General features: G+C 42.4%; 1 protein-coding gene across 1 annotated transcript in view; it reads right to left on the bottom strand.

Annotated features, from left to right (window-relative positions):
• Positions 1-24,567, bottom strand: part of LOC122541758 (uncharacterized) — a 35,103-nt gene extending 10,536 nt beyond the window's left edge. Inside the window, exons 1-5 of the mRNA XM_043678704.2 lie at positions 24,429-24,567; positions 21,962-22,044; positions 19,576-19,690; positions 5,539-5,651; positions 1,045-1,159 (exon numbers count right to left, since the gene is read on the bottom strand). Of these exons, the coding sequence (XP_043534639.2) occupies positions 1,045-1,159; positions 5,539-5,651; positions 19,576-19,690; positions 21,962-22,044; positions 24,429-24,489 (487 nt within the window). The 5' untranslated portion in view covers positions 24,490-24,567. The remainder of the gene's footprint in view (positions 1-1,044; positions 1,160-5,538; positions 5,652-19,575; positions 19,691-21,961; positions 22,045-24,428) is intronic.
• Between the last annotated feature and the right edge of the window lie 513 nt (positions 24,568-25,080).

Below are 25,080 nucleotides of genomic sequence, written 5' to 3' on the forward strand. Positions count from 1 at the left end.
ATCGGGTTAGCGTGGATGGACATTTTGGTCAGCATGGACCAGGTTGGGCCAAAGGGCCTGTCTCCGTGCTGTAGGACTCTATGACATACACACACACACAAACATGCACGTACACACACACAGAACCATACTCAACACCCACTCACATAAATGCACATGCACATGCGAACGCACACATACACACGCACATTCTCACGGATTCTCACACACACACATATACACTCACATATACACCAATACACATGCACACTCTGAGAAACACACATACACATACAGAGACACAGACATGTGCACAGACACTCACACACACATGCACACTCACACACACATGCTCAATCATTCACACACTCACAACACAGAGATACATGCACACTCACACAAAGGCACACACATATGCCCACTCAGCACACTCACTGAAACATGTATACACACAAAAACATACACACTCATACACACACACATGCGTATACACACACGTGCACACACACAGATGCACACACACAGACATGCACAGACACATACACATTCACACACAAAATACATGCACACCTATACATACACAAACACATGCACTGTCACACATGCAAACAGACACATGCACTGTCACACTTACACACATGCACACATAGACTCACACTCTGACATATACAGATACACCCATGCACACAACCACATGCACACAGGCACATGCACACTCACACACACACACACACATGCACACTCACATATACACGGACACACATGCACACTCTGATAAACACATACATGCACATGCTGCAACACACATGTGCACAAACTCATGCACACAGACATACACATAATATGTACACATAGACACATGCATACTTATACACATATGCACACACAAGCACACACACACATGTACACAGACGCACACACAAACACACATACACTAGCACACATACACCCATGCAGACACATGCACACAAATGCACAGATACACAGACACACACTTACACACATATGCATGCAGACTCACACACACACGCACACATCTTGCGACACTGTAACAGAAAGACGTACTTGAGCAGACAGCCAACCTATTCCCTCCAATATACTGTGAGCTCCAGGTATAGCCATTGTCATCCCCGCACTCTTCATACAGTCGCGACTTTCTTAGGAAAGCAAAATCGTAACCCTGTAAAACACAGTGAGAACATGTCAGCACGGGTTTGACTTTCACTTTAGGGAGAAATATCTTTTACAACGTGAATCAAATAGACCTGTGAAATTTTCCAGCCTGCAGGCCTGAACACAAGTGGATGTCACGATATAACACATCTGTCTGCATTGCAAAGTACAATGGGAATGCACTTCTGTTCCTCAGAAACCATTCAGGGATAAAGGGCCACCTGGAACAGTAGCATGATGGCTCGGTGGTGCTATCTCACAGCACCAGGGGCCCTGCTTCAATTCCACCCTCAGGCGACTGTCTGTGTGGAGCTTGTACGTTCTCCCTGTGTCTGGGTGGGTTTCCTCCAGGTGCTCTGGTTTCCTCCAGAGTCCAAAGATATGCAGGTTCGGTGGATTGGCCATGTTACATTACCCATAGTGCTCAGGGATGTGTAGGTTAGGTGGATTGGCCATGCTAAATTAACCATAGTGTTCAGGGATGTGCAGGTTAGGTGGATTGGCCATGCTAAATTAACCATAGTGTTCAGGGATGTGCAGGTTAGGTGGATTGGCCATGCTAAATTGCCCATAGTGTCCAGGGATGTGCAGGTTCGGTGGATTGGCCATGCTAAATTGCCAATAGTGTCCAGGGATGTGTAGGCTAGGTGGATTGGCCATTCTAAATTACCCATAGTGTCCAGGGATGTGCAGGTTCGGTGGATTGGCCATGCTAAATTAACCACAGTGTCCAAGGATGTGTAGGTTAGGTGGATTGACCATTCTAAATTACCCATAGTGTCCAGGGATGTGTAGGTTAGGGTGGATTGGCCATGCTAAATTACCCGTAGTGTCCAAGGATGTGTAGGTTAGGTGGATTGGCCATTCTAAATTACCCATAGTGTCCAGGGATGTGCAGGTTCGGTGGATTGGCCATTCTAAATTACCCATAGTGTCCAGGGATGTGCAGGTTCGGTGGATTGGCCATGCTAAATTAACCACAGTGTCCAAGGATGTGTAGGTTAGGTGGATTGGCCATTCTAAATTACCCATAGTGTCCAGGGATGTGCAGGTTCGGTGGATTGGCCATGCTAAATTAACCATAGTGTTCAGGGATGTGTAGGTTAGGTGGATTGGCCAAGCTAAATTACCCGTAGTGACCAGGGATGTGTAGGTTAGGTGGATTGGCCATGCTAAATTACCCATAGTGTCCAGGGATGTGTAGGTTAGGTGGATTGGCCATGCTAAATTACCCATAGTGTCCAGGGATGTGTAGGTTAGGTGGATTGGCCATGCTAAATTACCCGTAGTGTCCAAGGATGTGTAGGTTTGGTGGGAAATATGTAAGTTAGCCGTGGGAAATGCAGGGATGTGGGTCTGGGTGCGTTGCTCTTTGGAGGTCTGGTGCAGACCTGAAGGGCTGAATGGCCTGCTTTCACACCGTAGGGAATCTATGAGCATCATTTTAAAATAGTCTCTCCTGGGATGCGAGGGTTGCTGTTAAGAAAGCAGTTCCAGGATTTTGACCCAATGGCACTGAGGGAACGGCAATATATTTCCAATTCAGGATGGGGAGAGGCTTGGAGGGAAACTCACAGGGGGTGGTGTTCCCATGTATCTGATGCCATTGCCCTACTGGATGGTAGAGGTTGTGGGTCTGGAAGATGATACTGAAGGTCATGTCTTGGTGAGCTACTGCACTTCACCTTGTAAATTGGTACACACAGCTGCTACGCAGTGACACAGCAAGTGAATATTGAAAATGATGGGTGAGGTGCCAATCAAATGGGCTGCTTTGTCCTCAGTGGTACTGAGCTTTGTGAGTGTTGTTGGAGCTGCACTTGTCCAAGAGTGTGGGGAGTGTTCCATTATGCTCTTGACTTACGTCTTGGAGATGGTGGACAGACTTTGGGAGTTAGCAGCTAAGTTATTTGCTGCCAGATTCTTAGTCTCTGACCAACTGTAGGAGCCTCAGTGTATATATGGCTAATCTAGATCAGTTTTTGGTCCGTGGTAACCGCTAGACTGTTGAGTGGTGGAAACGTTGTTGAATGTCAAAGAGTGGTGTTTGGATTCCCTCTTGTGGAAGATGATTGCTGCCTGGCATTTGTGTGGGTGGTTATACTAATTACCACGATCCAAGCTGATAATGTGTGGACTGTCTCTGTACAGATCTGTGTCTTTATGTGTGAGTGTATCCCAGGCTGCTGTATACAAGGTTACATTTTTAAAAAAATTCATTCATGGGGTGTGGACATTGCTAGCTGGCTATTATTGGGTAATTATTATTGCCTAATTACCCAAAGGGCAGTTGGGTAATTATTATTGACTAATTACCTAGAGGGCAGTTGGGTAATTATTATTGACTAATTAGACAGAGGGCAGTTGGGTAATTATTATTATTAACTAATTACCCAGAGGGCAGTTGGATAATTATTATTGCTTAATTACCCAGTAGGCACTTGGGTAATTTTATTGCATAATTACCCAGAGGGCAGTTGGATAATTATTATTACCTAATTACCCAGAGGGCAGTGGTTAATTATTATTTCCTAATTACCCAGAGGGCAGTTGAGTAATTTAATGGCTAATTACCCAGAGGGCATTTGGGTAATTATTATTCTACTAATTACCTAGATGGCAGTTGGGCAATTGTTATCGCCTAAATACCCAGAGGGCAGCTGGGTAATTATTATTCCCTAGTTACGCAGAGGGCAGTTGGGTAATGATTATTGCCTAATTACCCAGAGGGCAGTTGGGTAATGATTATTGCCTATTTACCCACAGGGCAGCTGGGTAATTATTATTTTGTCTTATTACCCAGAGGGCAGTTAAGAGTCAGCCACATTGTTGTGACTCTAGAGCCCAGACACATCAATAAACTTCCGTCTTTCGAGGACTCCAGTGAGCCAGATGTATTTTTCCTGACAATTAACTATGGTTACTTAAATCACAAAAAGTCGGTTTACAGGTGCAGCAGATAATTAAAAAGGCAAGTAGAATATTGTCCTTCATTACTCGAGGAATGGAGTTTAAAAGCAGGAGGCAATGTTGCAGCTGTATAGGATGCTGGGGGGACCAGACCTGGAGTACTGTGTACAGTTTTGGTCTCCTTACTTGAGAAAGGATGTACTGGCACTGGAGGGGGTGCACAGGAGGTTCACAGGGTTGATTCTGGAGTTCAGAGGGTTGGCTTATGAAAAGCGATTGAGTAGACTGGGATTATATTCAGTGGAATTTAGAAGAATGAGGGGGTTTCTTATAGAAGGGAATAGATAAGATAGAAACAGGGAAGTTGTTTCCACAGGAAGGTGAAACCAGAACTAGGGGGCGTCACCTCAAAATAAGTGGGGGAGCAGATTTCAGGCTGAGTTGAGGAGGAACTTCTGCAGCCAAAGGATCATGAATCTGTGGAATTCCCTGTCCAGTAAAGTAGCTGAGGCTACCTCGTTGAATGTTTTTAAGGCAAAGATAGACAGATTTTTGAACAATTAAGGGCTATGGTGAGTGGGCGGGTAAGTGGAGCGGAGGTCATGAAAGATTCAGCCATGATCTTATTGAAGGTTGGAGCAGGCTTGAGGGACCAGATGGTCTGCACCTGCTCCTAGTTCCTATGTGCAGGAAAATCCGATGTTTTGGGCAAAAGCCCTTCATCAGGAAAAGTATTCCTGGTGAAGGGCTTTTGCCCGAAATGTCGGATTTTCCTTCTCCTCGGATGCTGCTTGAACTGTTGTGCTTTTCCAGCACCACTCTACTCCAGAATCTGATCTTCAGCATCTGCAGGCATTGTTTTCACCCAGTTCCTATGTAACTATTGGGACCACAGATTTTTTTTTTAAATTCCAGATTTCTATTCAAATCTGTCATAGTGGGATTCGAATCCCAGACTATTAGCCTTTTATTTTGCATTAAACGTTTAGTACAATGACCATGTCCACCAGTGCTGATACCCTGCTGTAATGTGTCACCTCTTCATTCGCTCCTGTTACCATCTTGATGCTGTACATCTGTTTAACTAGCCGCATACCTTCAACGGACACCATTTAACATTCTCTCTGGGAAACTCTGCACCAGCAAATGCCAAGTGATTTGACAGCAATTGATTTAAGTTATACATTCATTTTACTGTGATTGGAAGCAAGTGGACAAATCTTGGTCTGACCAAACTCACTAAATGACTATTTGCTTGCTCCATAGATTGCTATATCTTTACTGAGAGATTATCCCAGAACCATCAATATTTGCATCAGATATGAACATTGGAATGAGCTACCTATTGTGGTGGCTGCTACTGATATCTTTGGAAAGGTCATTGGGTCAACAAGTCCAAGGAAGATGAGGAATGAAGAAGATTGGTAACATTTTTGAAGAGTGCGAGATTGTTGTTGCAATGCTGTGAGTTCCCACCTGGTTACACATCGGCTTGCAATAGCGGGTTTTATTATGAGTCAGACATATCAGACCTCCATTAGCAGGGATCTGTGGAAAGCTGCAGTTCTTGGGAGGAACATTCTTGCAGGCTGTAACGGAAAGAGACGCAAGAGAACGTTACACATTCACCAGCATGGAAGGAAAGCAGCAACTCACGTTTCTCAGCAACCATTCAGAACATTAGCAATTTTCTGACAAAACGTTTGAAGTCCAGTCACCATTGTAAAGGAGCAAACAGCCAATTCTCACATAGCAAGGTCCCACAGTCAGTAAAAGTGATTGTGACCATTAAATCTGTTTTAATGATATTAGTTGAGGGATACGCATTGACTCAGACCACAGAGGAGACCTGTCCTACTTGTTTCTGAAGTGTGAAGTGATCTTTAACATTCATGCGAAGATTACCTTTAATATGAACAGAAAACATTTCAATCTCTCTGCAGTGCAAAGACTGCTCTTCTCATTTTTCTTGAGGTAAAACTTATTAACCTGCATGTCTCACTCTTCATCTCAATTGTACTGAATTCAAAACACCGCTCCTTCGCTTAACTGACCAGCTGCGCTTTTCCAGCAACACATTTTCAGCTCTGATCTCCAGCATCTGCAGTCCTCACTTTCCCCTCATAGAATCACAGAGTCATACAACACAGAAACAGACCTTATTGTCCAACCCATCTGCACTGACTAGACATCCCAGTGTGATTTCATCCCATTTGCAAACATTTGGCCCATATCCCTGTAAACTGGCACAGTAGTTAGCACTGCTGCCTCACAGTGCCAGGGACCTGGATTTGATTCCAGCCTCAGGTGACTGTGTGGAGTTTGCACATTCTCCCTATGACTGCATGGGTTTCGTCTGGGTTTCCTTCCACAATCCAAAGATGTGCAGGTTATGTGGATTGGCTGTGCTAAATTTCCCATGGTGTTGCAGAACTGTGTAGATTAGGTGCATTAGTCAGGGGTAAATGTACAGCAACAGGGTAGGGGAATGGGTTTGGATGGGTTACTTTTCAGAGGGTCAGTGTGGACTTGTTGAGCCGAAAGGCCTGTTTCCACACTGTAGGAATTCCATGATTCTAAACACTTCCTATACATATTCACATCCAGGTGCCTTTTAAATGTTGTAATTGTATCAGCGTCCACCACTTCCTCTGGCAGCTCATTCCATCATGAAAAAGATGCCCCTTAAGTCCCTTTTAAAACTTTCCCATCTCACCTTAAACTTATGCCCTCTAGTTCTGAACTTCCCCAACTCAGGGAGAAGACCTTATCTATTTATCCTATCTGTGTCCCACATGATTTTATAAACCTCTATAAGGTCATCCCTCAGTCTCCAACACCCCAGCCTATTCAGCCTTGTCCTATAGCTCAAACCCTCCAATCTGGGCAACATCCTTGTAAATCTTTTTTAAATCCTTTCAAATTTAATAACATCTATCCTATAGATGGGTGTTCAGAATTGTACGCAGTTTTTTAAAATTGACCTAACCAATGTCCTGTATAGCTGTAATATGACATCCCAATTCTTATACTCAATGTTCTGACCAATGAAGACAAGCGTGCTAAATGCTTTCTTCACCACCCTGTCTAACTGTGACTCCACTTTCAAGGAACTATGCACCTGCAACCCTAGGTCTCGCTGTACGACAACACTCCCCAGGACCTTACCATTAAGCATGTAAGTCCTGCCCTGGTTTGCCTTTCCATAATGCAATAACTCCCATTTATCTAAATTAAACTCTATCTGCCACTTCTCGGCCCATTGGCCCATCTGATCAAAGTCCTGTTGTACTCTGAAATTACCTTCTTCACTGTCCAACATAGCCACCTATTTCGGTGCCATCTGCAAACTTACTAACCATGCCTCCTCTATTCATATCGAAATTATTTATATAAATGATGAAAAGCAGTGCACTCAGCCCCAATCGTTAAGGCACACTGCTGGTCACAGTCCTCCACCCTGTACCACCACCTTCTGTCTCCTACCTTTAAGCATAGAAACATAGGAGCAGGAGTAGGCCATTCTGCCCCTCTAGCTTGTATTCAATGAGATCAGGGCTGATGTGTGGCCTAACTCCGTACACCTGCCTTTGGCTCGTATCCCTTAATACCTTTGCTGAACAAAAATGTGTCTCTCTCAGATTTAAAACTACCAACGGATCCAACATCCACTGCTGTTTGTGGAAGCAAGATCCAAACAGCTATCATCTTTTGTGTGTAGGAGTGCTTCAGACCATCTCCCCATGGACAGCCTGGTTCTAATTCTTGGACTATGCTTTTGAGTTCTAGAATCCTCAACCAGTTGAAATAGTCCATCTTTATCTACCCTGTCTTTCCCTGTCAATATCTAGAAGACTTCAATCAGATCGCCCCTTAACCTTCTAAAATCTCAAGAAAATAGGTCTAATTTAAACAAATTTATTTGTATAAACTCTCCTCATGGCTCCTGAAGTCTAGAATTCATTCTTGTAAACTCACATTGCCCTTCCTTCAAGGCCAGTATATCCTTCCTAAGGTGTGGTGCCCAGATCTGCTCAGAGTGCTCCAAGTGAGTTGTAACCATGGTTTTGTGTAATTTCAGCATAATGTCTACATTCTTGTACTCCAGTTCTCTAGACATAACTGGCCAGAATCCCATTTAGCTTCCTGATTATTTTCTCCACTTGTTTGTGACAATTTAAAGATCTGTGCAACCGAACCCTCAAGTCTACTGTATTTGACTTCATAATTTCCAGAAAGTCCCCTTATCTATGCTTTCTCAGTCTGTAAGGGATAATCTCACACTTGTTTACTTTGAACTCCATCCGCCACTGTTTTGCCAATTCACTTGGTCTATCAATATCCTTTTGTACTTTTATGCTATCAGATACACTATATACAATGCAAAGTCTCTCCTTCAAGATTCCAATCCATAGGTTAATCAGATTTCGAATTATCTGACTGGGTTTGTCAAGGTTTCATTTCTCCTGGAATTACAATGTGACTCAGGCGTGAGTTTAAAAGCAGAAACAGTACGACAAAGTTCTCCACGCCGATACCCAGTGGATTTAACATACTCCCACTCCTTATGTGCTAACAAACAAATTCATTACCTACTGCCTTCGGACCCTTTGGAGGGTTGGTGTGGACTTGTTGAGCCAAAGGGTTTGTTTCCACACTGTAGGGAATCAAATCTAATCTGATCTAAATTTCTCAACCCCATTTTCCCATATTCTCCCCATAACCCTTGATCACATTGACGAGCAAGAACCTATCTATCTCCATCTTAAATATACTCAATAATCTGGCTTTCGCAACTTCCTGTGGCAATGAATTCAATAGATTCACCATTTTCTGGCTAAAGAGGTTTCTCTTTATCTTCATTCTAAAAGGTCTTCCCTTTACTCTAAGGCTATGCCCTTGGGTCTAGTCTCGCCTACCAATGGAAATATCTTGCTAATATCTAATGTTTTAATTAGATCACCCCATCTCCTTTCAAAACTCCATCAAGTATAGACCCAGAGTCCTCAAACATTCCTCATATGTTAAGCTTTTCATTCCTGGGACCATCCTTGTGAACCTCCTCTGAACATGCTCCAGGACCAGTACATCCTTCCTGAGATATGGGGCCTAACACTGCACACAATACTCCAAATGTGGTCTGACCAGAGCCTGATAGAGCCTCAGAAGTACATCCCTGCTTTTATATTCAAGTCCTCTCAAAACAAATTCCATCATTACATTTGCCTTCCTAACCACTGACTCACCCTGCAAGTTTACCATAAAAGAATCGTGGACTAGAACTCCCAAGTCTCTTTGTGCTTCAGACTTCTGATTTGTCTCCCCATTTAGAAAACAGTCCATGCCTCTATTCTTCCTACTAAAGTGCATGACCTCACACTTTCCCAGGTTGTATTCCATCTGCCACATCTTTGCCCACTCTCCTAACCTGTCCAAATCCTTCTGCAGCCTCCCCGCCTCCTCAATGTACCTGTTCCTCTACCTATCTTTGTATCATCTGCAAACTTAGCCAGAATGCCCTCACTTCCTTCATCGAGATTGTTAATGTATAAAATGAAAAGTTGTGGTCCCAACACTCAGCCTTGCGGAACACCATGTGTCTTGGCTGCCATCCTGAGAAGGACCCTTTTATCCCCCTTTTATCCCCACTCTCTGCTTTCTGCCAGACAGCCAAGCCTCCAACTGTGCTAGCAACTTGCCTCTAACACCATGGGCCCTTATCTGGTTCAGCAGCCTCCTGTGTGGCACCTATCTTGAAGTCCAGGTGGATAACTGCCGTTGGCTGTCCTTCATCTAACCTTTGCGTTACTTCCTCAAAGAATTCTAGCTGATTTGTCAGGCATGACCTCTCCTTGATGAAACCATGCACTTCCAAGTATTCAGAAATCTCATCCTTCACAATGGACTCCAAAATCATACCCACGACCAAGGTTAGGCTAACCAGTCTGTAACTTTCCATGTTTTGCTTTACTCCCTTTTTAAATGGGGGTGTCATGTTAGTGATTTTCCAGTACTCTGGGACCCTCCCTGGCTCTAGTAATTCCTGAAAGATCACCACTAAGGCCTCCACTATCTCTTCAGCTATCTCTATTAGAACCCTGGTGTGTAGTCCGTCTGGTCCAGGCAATTTATCCACCTTCAGGCCATTCACTTTTTCTAGCACCTTCTCCTTGGTAATGGCCACTGTATTCAGCTCTGCCCCCTCACTCTCTTGGACCTTTGGGATGTTACTTGTATTTTTCCACCATGAAGATTGACGCAAAGTAATTATTCAGTTCCTCAGCCATTTCCTTGTTCCCCATTACTATCTCTCTACTTTGCCTCTCTGTTGCCCTTTATATATCTGAAGAAACTCTTACAGTCTTCCTTTATATTACTGGCAAGCTTACCCTCATACTTAGTCTTCTCCCTCCTTATTTCTCTTTTTGTTGCCCTCTGTTGGTCTCTGTAAGCTTCCCAATCCTGTGGTTTCCTCCTGCCCTTCAACATTTTATATGCTTTCTCTTGTGTTTTTATGCTACCCCTGACTTCCCTAGTCAGCCATGCTTGCCTCATCCTTCCTGTATAAGCTGCTTTTCCCTCGGGATGAATCTCTGCTGTGTCTCCTGAATTACTCCCAGAAACTCCTGCCATCGCTGTTCCACTGTCTTTCCTGCTAGGCTTCTCTCCCAGTCAATTGTGACTATTACGGGGGCAGTTGACCCCAATATTAAATACAGTTGGTTGATGGTAATTTAAAGTTTATTGAATAAGATTTATCTGCTTATACTAGGTAGAAAGGAGGCCTGGAACTTAATAATAAACTCAATAACAAAAAAAATCAACATTTAAATTGATCGATAAAAGAAAATATCGCGATATTTTATAACAAAGTTAAATTTTTTTAAAAAACGGTTTGTGAAATTAATTAGGGTTTGTGGAAGTCTGATTAGTGAGTAATAATTTTTTAAAAATTCTTTGCTATAAAACTGAAGTAATTTTAAAATGGGTAATTACATAGACAAAACAGATGATCCATCCTCAACATTCGTGAAGTTATGTGAAAAAGCTCGAGATCCAGGACTGTTTTGAATCTGATTTGCATTTTGGAAATTTAACATGATTTCTTTTAAGGTTAAGGGTTCAGAGATTATGAAATAAAATATTAACTCCTGTTCTTTTTTACAGGTTATGACTGCCTTACTGTCAGTTTCTAACTAATCTATTTTATCCTTACATGAAAGCCAACCTTATTTGATTTCAAATCAGTTTAATACAGAGGAGGTCAACATTATAACCTTTTTTAGTTTCAGACTTATTTGTTTCCACTTAATTTTAAGACTGCTGTGTTTTATTGGTGATTATTGATAAGGGCAGTTGTAATCTTATTGAGGGAGTCCCCCCCTCAATGACAGTTGAAGTTTCAGTTCAACATTAGGTTGTGATAAATCATCTAAAAAATTAATATCCTATGGTTAATATCTGTGTCTTTGGATTCGGCCATTATTTGTGCATTAGAAGTTGTTTTTTCTTTGAGTAGGCAAAACCTTTTAAAGGCAGCTCCAGTTATTTCATGACCTATAGCACTGTAAATGAGCAATGTCTGGTCAGGACTACTTAAGAAACCTAATCTTGGATTTAAATTAAGGGACTAAAACTGAGTAATTATCATGGATTTCAAAGTTGGGAATTGTATACATTTTACATTTTAAATATTAAATACTGAATAAATGAATTTCCAATTTATACTGATGACTGGAAGAAAATAATATGTTGCATGTTACTCATATATGTTATAAAAATAATGACCATTGATATATTACCACAGAGGAGTTCTGCTCTCAAAACAAGACAAAGAGAACTAAGCTCTGTTGATCCTCCAATGTCCACAAAAGTAAATGAAAACTTATTTTCTGGACTCTTCTTCAGCTGGATCCCCACTCAGTAATGCATAAAGTGTGCTTGGTATCATTCCACTCAGTGCTCTCTCCAAAATCCAAACAGAATTCTATCCATATCATTAGGTGTCCCTAACAAATGAGAAAGGACTACTGCCTGACTTAAGCAGGCATTGCTGTCACCCAGCATTCCACCCTTTCGACAATAGGGACAGCCAAACATATCGAGGAACAGGGTGGTAAATAAATCACTATTTCTTTTATCGTACCACTGCCCCCAATGCCATGGAGTTAGCGGGCTCCATAATGTCACAGCCATGTGATACAGTGACCAGGACAAGTGAACGAGACACATCACCTATTTAGTTATTCTCCTCTTGCAGTTTTTGATTAGCTGAAAATTCAAATCCTAAAACTAGCTTTCAGATTATGACAATCAAGTTTCCAAAAATGTATAGTTAGGAACAGGCTTTAAAGTTAGACAAACATAAATTGATAGATTGGTTAAATAAGGTTACAATGCAAGGAGATCAACTACAGAAGGGAAGAGAATGATGCAATAAGAAAGATAAAGCAGCAGAGCACAGTTCTTAAAAATGTTTTAGTCACTTGTTGCGTTTCAATATCAATATTGTGTAATATTTATAATAATCAATTGTATTAGCCCAAAACAAAATTAATTGGCATGATTGCTTGTTTTTAATTCCTTTACGTGATGTCAGTGGCCTGACTTACTACCTCATGGTTAATTTAAAACATGGCTGCATTAATTCATTGTTAATTAAAGAATGGAAAGCTACCTTACTGGCCAGTTGAAGAAATTCTGCTTATGATTGTGGGATAGGGATAGATATATATGGCAGATGGAACTCCCAAAATCTGGGGAGGTGACTGTGAATGGGTGTATGTAATATATATAATTTATAAGGCCACTAAGGTTGAGGAATATATAAATAAGGTTAAAGCAACAATACTATAAAATAAAGAACTTGGATTCTATTCAGAATCCCGAGTCTATGTCTGGCATACCGACCCTTTTTGAGGATTGGGATTTTGTTCCTGTATACCTGCTGAGCCCCGAACATCTCCTGATTGTCCCAGCCTTAATTTAAACCACTCACTTGCTACAAACCTTTCCTTCTTTTGAAAATGAAGCATCCAGTCTTCATAGCCGATATCATGTGGATAAGTTTTCTGTGCCACCCTAAACTGGGTCGCCTCCCGGGAATTAGAATTATGTTAATGAAGTATGCCCCTAACTGTAAGACTAAACCGGCCAAATTTGCTCAATTTGTCCAAGGGTGATACAAATGTAAATGCAGTAAAATTCTGGGAATAGCCTGAATATGAATGGCTTGTGTTACAAGACTGAAAGATGTGCCTATCTGTCTGATGGAGGTGACAAACAATTGAACAATAATCAAGAAGCTCAATTACCTTTATTTAACCCCATGTTTTTGCAATGTTTTCCGCCTAGAGTCACTGTCAGGATCCAGACCAACAGTACAAACCAGTCCAGGAATTTTCAGTCGCAAATGAGATGAGCCATGGTTTTCTATTGGGATGGCCAGAACTGAACTGAACCATGATGCAAGTTACAGGTAAAACCAATTATATCCACTGCCCTCGCGATCCCAAATGGCGTACGCCAGCCCTGATTGGTTTGGTTGGAGCCAGAATACCCACTGGGGGGCAGACCCTACCTCATGTACCTACCCGATGACTACTGTTGGTCAACCTTTTCCCAAGGGGATCCTGAAAATGGGGACAGGCAGGCCCCAGCATTTCACTGGCAACAAGACATCAAAAACTCCAGGGGCAAATGCTTGGTCCTTGCTTTAACTGTTGAAATTTGGCCAATGGGGAGCAATGTATCTTTAATGTTACCTCAGAGCTGGTGATTGGAAGTCGACATGCTTTCATCCTATCAAAAGGAAAATCTACTAATATACACTGACTCTTCATTGTGCTTTTAATATGACCCACGATTTTGGAGCCTTGTGGGAACATTGAAGATTTTTAAGTCCCTAAGGGCCAGCGTTATAGTAATACTATTTTGTCCAATCAATCTAACAATTGCTTGACTCATGCTGATGAAACTGATACTGTTTCTAAAGTAGTGGGTAAGTGTATGCAGCTGCCAAGCAGGCAACCTTACACCCCAAACTTCTGATCCCATTGGGTCCTCAGCAAATCCCGGTTAGACACAGTATAAGGATGGGTATGGCAGACCCGGGTAATGTGCAAAAAAATCACCTTGAGACTGTCTGTTCAGTGCCAGTTCACAATGTAGAAGTTGATTTCTTTATTGCTTACTGACTGTAATCATATGGGTTTAGTGTTTGGATTGTTTTCCATATTGTTTAGAAATTTGGAAGTAACTTGCAAATTTACATTTCTGAAATAATTACAGGGCACTTTATATTACAATATACTACTGACTGAATTATCAAGTGGTTTGATTTCATACATAGACGCTAAGCCTAAATTGTCTTTGCTTTGTGTATGGAGCTTATAAGAATACACACTGGTTGATTTGATTTATTTTTGGATTGGGCTGTTAGATCTAAGAAGGAGTATCTGGCTGAGCTATTATCTTCATTTAGATATTTAATACTGAACAGTGATGGTTTATCATTTTAAGACTGTACCAACATCTAAATTCTATGGTTAGCTCAATATTAGAAAAATTTCGGTGTTGTTTGAAAGCTTTGCATCTTGTTACCATAATCTTGGAAAAGCATTGCCCTCCAGCCAATACTCATCACCAACTTTTCTGCTGAAAATCACCATCTGGTTTCTACACTCAATTCTAAATACTACAGCTGTAGATCAGGCCATTTGATGGGGCACAAAGTTAATGTATGTTTTTTCTTAAACATATTACAGAACTAATCCAAATTTTAGATAAAATTGATGTTTTTAGTAGCAAAGCTTCAAAGAGTATTACATCCTAGCAAAGCTGGATTTATAAAAATAGGTTTGCTTAATTCGCCCATATCTGGGCTTTTCCATATAAAGTAAGAAAATGATGGGTAGGAAGCTTTTTTACCAGTATGGGCAATATATTAGCACAAATTATGGCCTCAAATTGGGTGCTCGTCTGATACTCAAACCAGAATAGATTAGTTTGTGTTACTTCTTTGCTGCTGCCTATTTTATTGAAATGGGTAAAGGTGGATAAATCCCCAGGACCTGATCAGGTGTTCCCGAGAACTCTGTGGGAAGGTAGGGAAGTGATTGCTGGGCCTCTTGCTGAGATATTTGTATCATCAATAGTCACAGGTGAGGTGCCGGAAGACTGGATGTTGGCAAACGTGGTGCCACTGTTTCAGAAGGGTGGTAAGGACAAGCCAGGGAACTATAGACCAGTGAGCCTGATGTCGGTGGTGGGCAAGTTGTTGGAGGGAATCCTGAGGGACATGATGTACATGTATTCAGAAAGGCAAGGACTGATTAGGGATAGTCAACATGGCTTTGTGCGTGGGAAATCATGTCTCACAAAATTGATTGTGGTTTTCGAGGAAGTAACAAAGAGGAATGATGAGGGCAGAGCGGTAGATGTGATCTATATGGTTCCCCATGGGAGACTGATTAGCAAGGTTAGATCTCATGGAATACAGGGAGAAATAGCCATTTGGATACAGAGCTGGCTCAAAGGTAGAAGACAGAGGGTGGTGGTGGAGGATTGTTTTTCAGACTGGAGGCCTGTGACCAGTGGAGTGCCACAAGGATCGGTGCTGGGTCCACTACTTTTTGTCATTTACATAAATGATTTGGATGCAAGCATAAGAGGTACAGTTAGTAAGTTTGCAGATGACACCAAAATTGGAGGTGTAGTGGACGGCGAAGAGGGTTACCTCAGATTACAACAGGATCTGGACCAGATGGGCCAATGGGTTGAGAAGTGGCAGATGGAGTTTAATTCAGATAAGTGTGAGGTGCTGCATTTTGGGAAAGCAAATCTTAGCAGGACTTATACACTTAATGGTAAGGTCCTAGGGAGTGTTGCTGAACAAAGAGACCTTGGAGTGCAGGTCCATAGCTCCTTGAAAGTGGAGTTACATGTAGAAAGGATAGTGAAGAAGACGGAGAAAGTGAGGTCTGCAGATGCTGGAGATCAGAGCTGAAAATGTGTTGCTGGAAAAGCGCAGCAGGTCAGGCAGCATCCAGGGAACAGGAGAATCGACGTTTCGGGCATAAGCCCTTCTTCCTGAAGAAGGGCTTATGCCCAAAACGTCGATTCTCCTGTTCCCTGGATGCTGCCTGACCTGCTGCGCTTTTCCAGCAACACATTTTCAGTAGTGAAGAAGACATTTGGTTTGCTTTCCTTTATTGGTCAGAGTATTGAGTACAGGAGTTGGGAGGTCATGTTGCGGCTGTACAGGACATTGGTTAGGCCACTGTTGGAATATTGCATGCAATTCTGGTCTCCTTCCTATCGGAAAGATGTTGTGAAACTTGAAAGGGTTCAGAAAAGATTTACAAGGGTTGGAGGATCTGAGCTACAGGGAGAGGCTGAACAGGCTGGGGCTGTTTTCCCTGGAGCATTGGAGGCTAAGAGGTGACCTTATAGAGGTTTACAAAATTATGAGGGGCATGGATAGGGTAAATAGGCAAAGTCTTTTCCCTGGGGTCGGTGGGTCCAGAACTAGAGGGCATCGGTTTAGGGTGAGAGGGGAAAGATATAAAAGACACTTAAGAGGCAACTTTCTCACGCAGAGGGAGGTACGTGTATGGAATGAGCTGCCAGAAGATGTGGTGGAGGCTGGTACAATTGCAACATTTAAGACCGTCCATGCAGAAGTGTCTGTTTCCATGCTGTACATCTCTATGACTCTATGGCTCTATGACAATGGACACTCTGCGGCCTCTAATCTTGCAAGGAGGGAGATGACAAAGATCAAACTTGCCTTGCTGTGTGGACAAGAAGAAACAACTTACCTGTGTGATCCTGAGCAAACAGAGACTGTGTACCAACTATGCCAGGAAGATGTCTTTGTGTGCCAAAAGACTGAATGCCACCAAGAATGACTATTGCAGTGGTCAACTGCATCAAAAGGATTCAACAGTTCATTTACAGAACAAGTCTAAATGTTCCTTACTCTGCAAAGGTGTTGTGTGCCAGTTTGATTACATATGTAGCCCTGGTAAGGCTTGTCCTCATTCAGATGGATCATGTAATAAAAGAGACAAAGGGGAGATGTTATTTTTAACTAACAATTTGTTTTTAGAAACCCATAATAAAATATTTGGAGAGGATGAGGTAGTTTGTTACACTCCTACTTTGACGAGAGACTCTTTCAACCCCTTTTTTCCTTCCAAATTCTAACATAGGGCTATGGAATAGTGCTAAAGTATTTACAGGGTGTAATATCTCTTTTAGTTATTATCTATCTCCACCTGCTTTTGGACTTCCTCCAATAAATCCGCAATATCCTATCCAAATTGCTATATTGGTAAGGGATGGGGGTGCGCTTATGTAAGAGTGTCTAGAATTATCCCCTGTGCTATGATTAAGCGTATTAGTCGTCACTGTTTCTCTGAAGGACCTCGCATGTCATGTGTATGACTTAACGAGAAATATATCTCTATTACCACTGGAATTCAACCCCTATGTGGGGAGGGTAACAACATCCACCTTCATTATGATACCCCGAACGGGGCTAATATTTTCCCAATTATTGGATAGGTAGAACCATTTTGGGATGTCGACATGTTTCTTAACAAGAAACCCACCTCATTCGATTAGATGATTTTCACCCTCAGCACCCAGGACCAAATTATGTAGTCGTGGACTATCTACATACTCCAGGAAGTCACAAATATAGGCCTGTTTCTTACTGGGAAGGTCCCGCAAGTATCTATACTAAACCTGGATATTATTTTTTCAGTTATAATAAGGCATCTAACTAGCTTGTCCTAAATTGAGCAAATACTCTTCATGCTGTGGCTGGAGGAACACTCTTTTCAATTACTGTTCCCTGTCCAATTACCTGGCAACGAGATCATAATTCCCCTTTTAAACGTTCAGTTTCTTCTGACTACTGTGCAGAATGGAAGAATCCAAAGGCCATATCAAGACGTAAAACACACTCATTGGCACATGCAGCTCTTAGCATTCTTTCATTAGGCGGATCTTCAGGAATTATTAGTTATCAAAACAGTAATTATCTCATTTGCGGACTCACGATTTTGGGAAATGAGACAACTGCTGCCTTAATAGAAATTAGGCACATGCTTTCAGAATTGCGCCTATTTGCCCAACAAAGCCGTTATGCCTTTGATTATATACTTGCGAAGGAAGGTGGAGTTTGTGCTATAGTGAAAGGAAAATGCATTATGGGGGTCACTGATCTTATCAAAAACATTACTAGACATATTGATAATATACGCACTCTTGTCAACCAAACGAATGAAGGTACGGGGTGGGGAGATTGGGGTTTTGGCTCATGGTACAACTGGCTAATTAATATGGCTAAGTATGGTGCTATTGTTTTAATGTTGGTATTGCTATAGTTCAGTGTATTATTGCTAAAATATTAACTTTTATTGACAATATTGGTTCCACCAAGAAAAAGCTTCTTCTCCACTTAGATAAAGATGAGGAAACACCATTGCCTGCCCTTGGTTCCTCTTCAGAGGAAGAATGGCAGTCTTTGGCTGCCACTGAATTGGAATAATTTGATCAATGCCATTATGGTATGGTCATGGGAGGTGATGAGGATCTAAAATTTGAATTTGAATTTAGGTTATTATTAGAAACAACAGGTATATGTAGATTTTCACTAACCACAAAATGGCTTTTCAATTTAAAAGAATACAAGAAAATAGCTGAGAATAGTGATTGAACCCTGTGAACTTCTACTGCTGTTTTGCTGAATTAAGCTGAAATCCAAAGATATGAGGACAATGGAACTTTCATAAAATGATACTGACACATTAATTGACCGTTCAAACTAACCTTGAACCACGACCAGGGCATTATGATTTATGTAAATTAAGACCCCTTTCCCAGGAAATATGATTGGATTAGCCTGTTGTCAATCATGTCACCTTATTACAGTTGATTGGACTTTTCTTGTAATTAAGAACCCTTTCCCAGGAAGTATCATTAGATTACCTTGCTGTAAATCACTCTTACAGATGTTAACCTGCTGCTTTGTGTTTGACTGGGGGAAGTTTTACCCCTCCCCCCCCATCTCTAATTTAAAGTCTGATGAACTCCTATATTGCTCCAGTTCAAACCTGGAATACTCCTCCTCTTGAATGCTGTGCCAATGGGAAATACATATCTCATGATGTCACTGTCCTCCAGTAAATCTTGTGACTACAATATCATGTGAGAGTTTTGCTCAGATTGACAAATACCACAGGGTCCTTCTGAACACTCATCTTCGACCTTAATCCCAAAAAAGTTGCTATTGTTCAAAGATGTCGGATATTCTGATTTCAAATGTTTCAATGAGGGAACAGCTTAATGGATGCTCTACTCTGAGCCTGTCGAAATTCAAAAGGACAATGGTATACATGCAAACAGCAACACGTTCCTTGGGCTCTGAGAGCCTGGCTACCAGGTTACCAAGGATGAGGACCAAGACTAAGAAGGGCGTTCCTTAGATTGAGAACATTATACCTTTTAAACGCAGAGATTTCAACTCATTGGCCACAGTTTGCAACAGTCCAAATAATTCACTCTGTTTTTCAACTTCCAAATGCTTGGTGAAATTGCCGGGACATTTGGCCAGTGCCTGAAGACAAAAGTGGAAAAGAAATTTGAAGAAGTGGTTGATGAACTACTACAGGTTAGAAGCTAACTTAGGTCTTTCTCTCTGACTAATTCTCTAAGTATCAAGACATTTTTGTAGACAATTGTACAACAGATGTTTGAATGAGTTCAAGTTGGTAAGGGTGAACGATTGAAAGATACTCACTCCCTCGGCCCACCATTGTATACTGTTCAGTTCATTACACATCTAGTTGGTGGCATCGCTACATGTCACTGGACAATGGTGCAATCGTGCACAGTGAATAAGCTGACACAACGCCTCCACCTTTGATTTTGGGGATTGGGGATTGGTACTGATTATAAAGAATTGATCCCCATGAGCTGGGTTTTCCCCTTCCAGCCAGGCTGTTCCGCATTAACATGGAAACATAACAAAAGGAGAAGGTTCATTAACCCCCTTCCTGCCTGCTTTGCCAGTCAATGAGATCATGGTCTAGATTAGAGTGGTGCTGGAAAAGCACAGCAGGTCAGGCAGCATCCGAGGAACAGATTTTCCTGCAGCTCGGATGCTGCCTGACCTGCTGTGCTTTTCCAGCACCACTCTAATCTCGACTCTGATCTCTAGCATCTGCAGTCCTCACTTTGGCCTAATGAGATTATGGTGATCACATTTCGAGTCCAGATCTTCAAAGAGTTATCCTGAGACCTGCTGGGTTTCTTTAATTTTTTTTTTCTTTCTTTGAATACAGTCATGACTAGCTCATAATTCCAGATTTATTGATTTGATTTAAGCTCCACTGGGTGCCATGATAGGATTTGTCCCCACATTCCATGTCATTAGCCTGTGCCACAGGATTATTGGGCCAGAGACGTTATCACTATGCCAGCATCTCCTTTGACAATCAAAGATCTGTCCTCGGCCTGCTGCAGAGTCCCAGTGAATCCCAGAGCAGACTGGAGGAACAACATCTCACTTTAAACAAGACACTTTACAACCTTGTTGTGGTTCTGTTCGCCGAGCTGGAAGTTTTTGTTGCAAACGTTTCGTCCCCTGTCTAGGTGACATCCTCAGTGCTTGGGAGCCTCCTGTGAAGCGCTTCTGTGGTGTTTCCTCCGGCATTTATAGTGGCCTGTCCCTGCCGCTTCCAGTTGTCAGTTTCAGCTGTCCGCTGTAGTGGCCGGTATATTGGGTCCAGGTCGATGTGTTTGTTGATGGAGTTTGTGGATGAGTGCCATGCTTCTAGGAATTCCCTGGCTGTTCTTTGTTTGGCTTGCCCTATAATGGTAGTGTTGTCCCAGTCAAATTCATGTTGCTTGTCGTCTGCATGTGTGGCTACTAAGGATAGCTGGTCGTGTCGTTTCGTGGCTAGTTGATGTTCGTGGATGCGGATCATTGGCTGTCTTCCTGTTTGTCCTATATAGTGTTTTGTGCAGTCCTTGCATGGGATTTTGTACACTACATTAGTTTTGCTCACGCTGGGTATCGGGTCCTTCGTTCTGGTGAGTTGTTGTCTGAGTGTGGCTGTTGGTTTGTGTGCTGTTATAACCAGCCACACTCAGACAACAACTCAGTCTGTTAACTGGAGAGCTCTGATGCTGTAGAAGTCTGGCTGACACACAAAGTTTAAAACACAGTTCCTGGTTTTGAGAAGATTTGTAGCTCAGGTTGAGGTTCTGGATGTAGGTTTGCTCGCTGAGCTGTAAGGTCCATTTCCAGACATTTCATCACCCTACTAAGTATTATCTTCAGTCGGCCTCTGGGTGAAGCACTGTTGATAATTCCTGCTTTCTATTTATATGTTTGGGTTTCTTTGGATTGGTGATGTCATTTCCTGTGGTGACGTCATTTGCTGTAGTGATGTCATTTCCTGTTATTTTCCACAGGGGGTGGTAGATGGGGTCTAACTCAATGTGTTTGTTGATAGAGTTCCGATTGGAATGCCATGCTCTAGGAGTTCTCGTGCATGTCTCTGTTTGACTTCTCCTAGGATGGATGTGTTGTCCCAGTTGAAGAAGAACAGGAAATGACACCACCACCGGAAATGATGTCACCACAGCAAATGACATCACCAACCCAAAGAAACCCAAACATATAAATAGAAAGCAGGAATTAGAAAGCTTTGCCCAGAGGATCACTGATGATGTTACCTAGTAGGGTGACAAAACGTCAGGAAATGAAACTTCCAGCTCAGTGAGCAAACCTACATCCAGAATATTCCCTCTATATGAGATCGAGTTGACAATCCTGATACTCACAGTGGAATTATAATCCTCAGAGTTATGAAACTGTTACCTTTAACTTATTGCTAAATTCCTGGTAGTTGGCATCATCAAACGTGGTCTGACAGGTTTCGGTCTCCTCAGTCAGGTATACCCCTAATGGGAAAGAAATAATTTAACTCAAAAACTACAAACATATGCTCAAAAGTTCAATTAATCTGTTTTTTCTGATGTCTCTGCATTTTAGATTAGATTCCCTACAGTGTGGAAACAGTGCAGGAAGGCTTTCGGTGTTTATAATTTCAGAAGGAAAGATGTTAGTGCTTTGGAAACAGTTCAGCCTCACACCTGCAATGAGCAGATTGCCTTTCGAGGAAAGGCTAGAAGGACTAACCCCTGAATCTATGGAAGTTTAGAAGAGTCAGAGATTTCATTCGAATGTCCACATCGTGAGTCAGGCAGGGGACTCTTCCAATGTCCTTTCGTTGCCCACCTTGTGCTGGGCTGTTTGACCTCCTTCACTGCTGTCAGATTCCTGAATTTTAGGGGCACCCTGCCACCAAGGTGGGAGTCTCGGCTGGGATGAGGGTAGGGTGGTGGTGGTTGGGTTGATTTAAAAACGCTGACGTCAACCGGTTGGGACAACAGTCAACCAATGGTCGAGGTGTTTTGGAGGAGCGTTTGTACATATAAACTGGAGCTGGTTACCCAGTGCCAGGGCAATGGGTCAACCTCTTGTTCTGCCCCAACAAGCTCCTTCTGCCTACTGTGAGTGGAGATGCAGCCAAAGGCCACTGTGGAGGGGGCACGCCCTTCCATTTTCCCCCACTGCGATGTCTTTACTGTTTGCGATGTTGCTTTTTGGTGCAAGTTTTTAAAAAGTGGGTGAGAGAACGACTTTCCCTTTTGAACCAAACTCTCAGTTACTTCCCCGTAACTGTAGTTGGGTGCTCCTCTGAAGTGGTAAGGCCCCAGATGGACCTCCATCTTCAAGTGGATGGTGGCCATGTTTAATTGGACAGGGATACCATCTCCAGGCCCCCTGGAAGTTTTTATTATTACCCCACCAACTGAGGTAGATTCCTGACCAGAAAATAAACCCATTTCCTGATTCCCAATTCTGCAGGTCGACTTCAGGATTTGATCAAGTTTGGATTTTTATTTCTGTCTAGGTCCCACTTAGACACACACACAGTGGTCAGCACTTCCAACATGTAATGGTTAGATTCACTATCCCCAATCCTTATTCTTGGTATTAATCCTGTTACAAATTGCGAAGGACATCCCCACTATATATTTAACAGAAGACTGGTGAAGTCTTGATTAAAGTTGTAAAAACGTATTACATTGTATTTATTAGTTTGTCACCTTATAGTTAAAGATACATGATTGTCTCTTGTGAGATATTAGGCTCAACTTAAGAGAAAGCTGCTGTGACCAGTGGTAGTGTCCCTCCCTAAGAGCCAGAAGGGCCTGGGTTCAAATCTCATTTGTTCCAGAGGTGTGTCGTAACATCTCTAAAACAGGGTGATTAAAACTATCACAGAGTATCTTAGCTGCATGCTGTTAATCACTGAAGCACTCGTTAGGTCATGCACAAATCCTAGCTCCTTCCAGGTTCAGGGGAAAATGAGGACTGCAGATGCTGGAGAGTCAGAGTCAGAAAGGGCTACGTTAGAAAAGCACAGCAGGTCAGGTAGCGTCAGAGGAGCAGGAGGGTCGACGTTTCGGGCATAAGCCCGCATTCCTGATGAAGGGCTTACACCTGAAACGTTGACTCTCCTGCTCCTCGGATGCTGCCTGACCGGCTGTGCTTTTCCAGCACCACACTCCTTCCAGGTTCAGTGCTCCATCTTCTTGCCTTTTATTGTGAGTTAACCCTGTCAAGTACCACACTGTCCTTACTTAGTACTTTGTATAATGGCTCTCAGAGGAGAGAGTTGCATCAAAGGCTCAAGAGGCTTGGGGAGCTGAGGCATTTCCCCAAATGCAGAGAAGATAGGAGCAGGAGGAAGCCATTCGGTCCATCCAGCCTGTACTGCCATTCATACATTTGTAATTATGACATCTTAGATACTATGATTGCCTCTGGTGAGATAAGACATAGAAAGGAAGACAGGCTTGGACTTTTCTTGTTTTTCACAGCCTTGGGACATTCAGATTCACCACACTGAGTCCTTTAAAGGTGCAAACTGACTGTTTAGTGGAGGAAATGGTGAGCATGAGTACACAGCACCAACGCAGCAGGCTAATTGGCAAAGTCAAACACAAATAGAACTTCGACCCACTGCATTCTTCCACCTAGGTCAATCTCACCTTTCTGATCACTCCCTTGAAATGATTCTGTGGACAATTATCAAATTATCTTCATTTAAGAAGATCGCCTCAAGACGTAACATCGAAACACCCTTACATTTTTGGTAAGTTGGTGGTTATTTTACTCCTTAATACTTTGTTCTTTTCACCCCATTTTGACCCCTCTTTTCATGGGTCTTTTGTGCATGCTGCTGTTTGGAAAGATTCATCTGAAATGCACCTACCTGGGACCAGAATGCACACTACAGCGCCCAGTACAAGAACTGTCTGCCGTCTGTGATCCATGTCTGCTTGTTTCAACTCTGCTTGGCAATGGCCAGTTTAACATGCCCTTGGAGTGTGGGTTTATATTGCAAACAGTGAGGGGGGAGAGAACGAGCAGGAATTACATTTGGTGAATCATTAAACAAACTGGAGTGCCTCCTGTTCTATCTGAATGCTTCCTGCAGGGAAATGCATTTAGAAATGCCAGCAAAAGCCCTCAGCTGACCTGCTCAGACAAAGCTGACATTCCAGTCCTGAATGACCACACAGTCACACAAAACAGCTTGTTCTGAAATGTATCCATGGAAACAAGTTTTTCTTATTAATTGGGTATGGGAAGGGAGGATAAGGGAGGATGACAACAGGGACGAGTACATGAAAAGGACTTTGTATTTTTGAAATGCAACATCGAATTCTACAAGAAAGAAAGTTTCAGGCAGAAAGGAACGTTTTAGATTTATATAGGACCTTCTGTAAAATCAAGAATTCTCAAAGGAGGATTTAGGATTTTTTGGAGCAACAATCAGCCCTCAGGCCTTCAGACATCCCGATGTAAATAATGCATGGAATAACTCCACAGAGGCTGGCATCCCGTCACCAAGTCACCCTTTA

This window comes from Chiloscyllium plagiosum, unplaced genomic scaffold (genome assembly GCF_037043375.1).
Source record: "Chiloscyllium plagiosum isolate Xiang-an unplaced genomic scaffold, Cpla_swu_hap1 HiC_scaffold_43, whole genome shotgun sequence".
Taxonomy (NCBI): Eukaryota; Metazoa; Chordata; class Chondrichthyes; order Orectolobiformes; family Hemiscylliidae; genus Chiloscyllium; species Chiloscyllium plagiosum.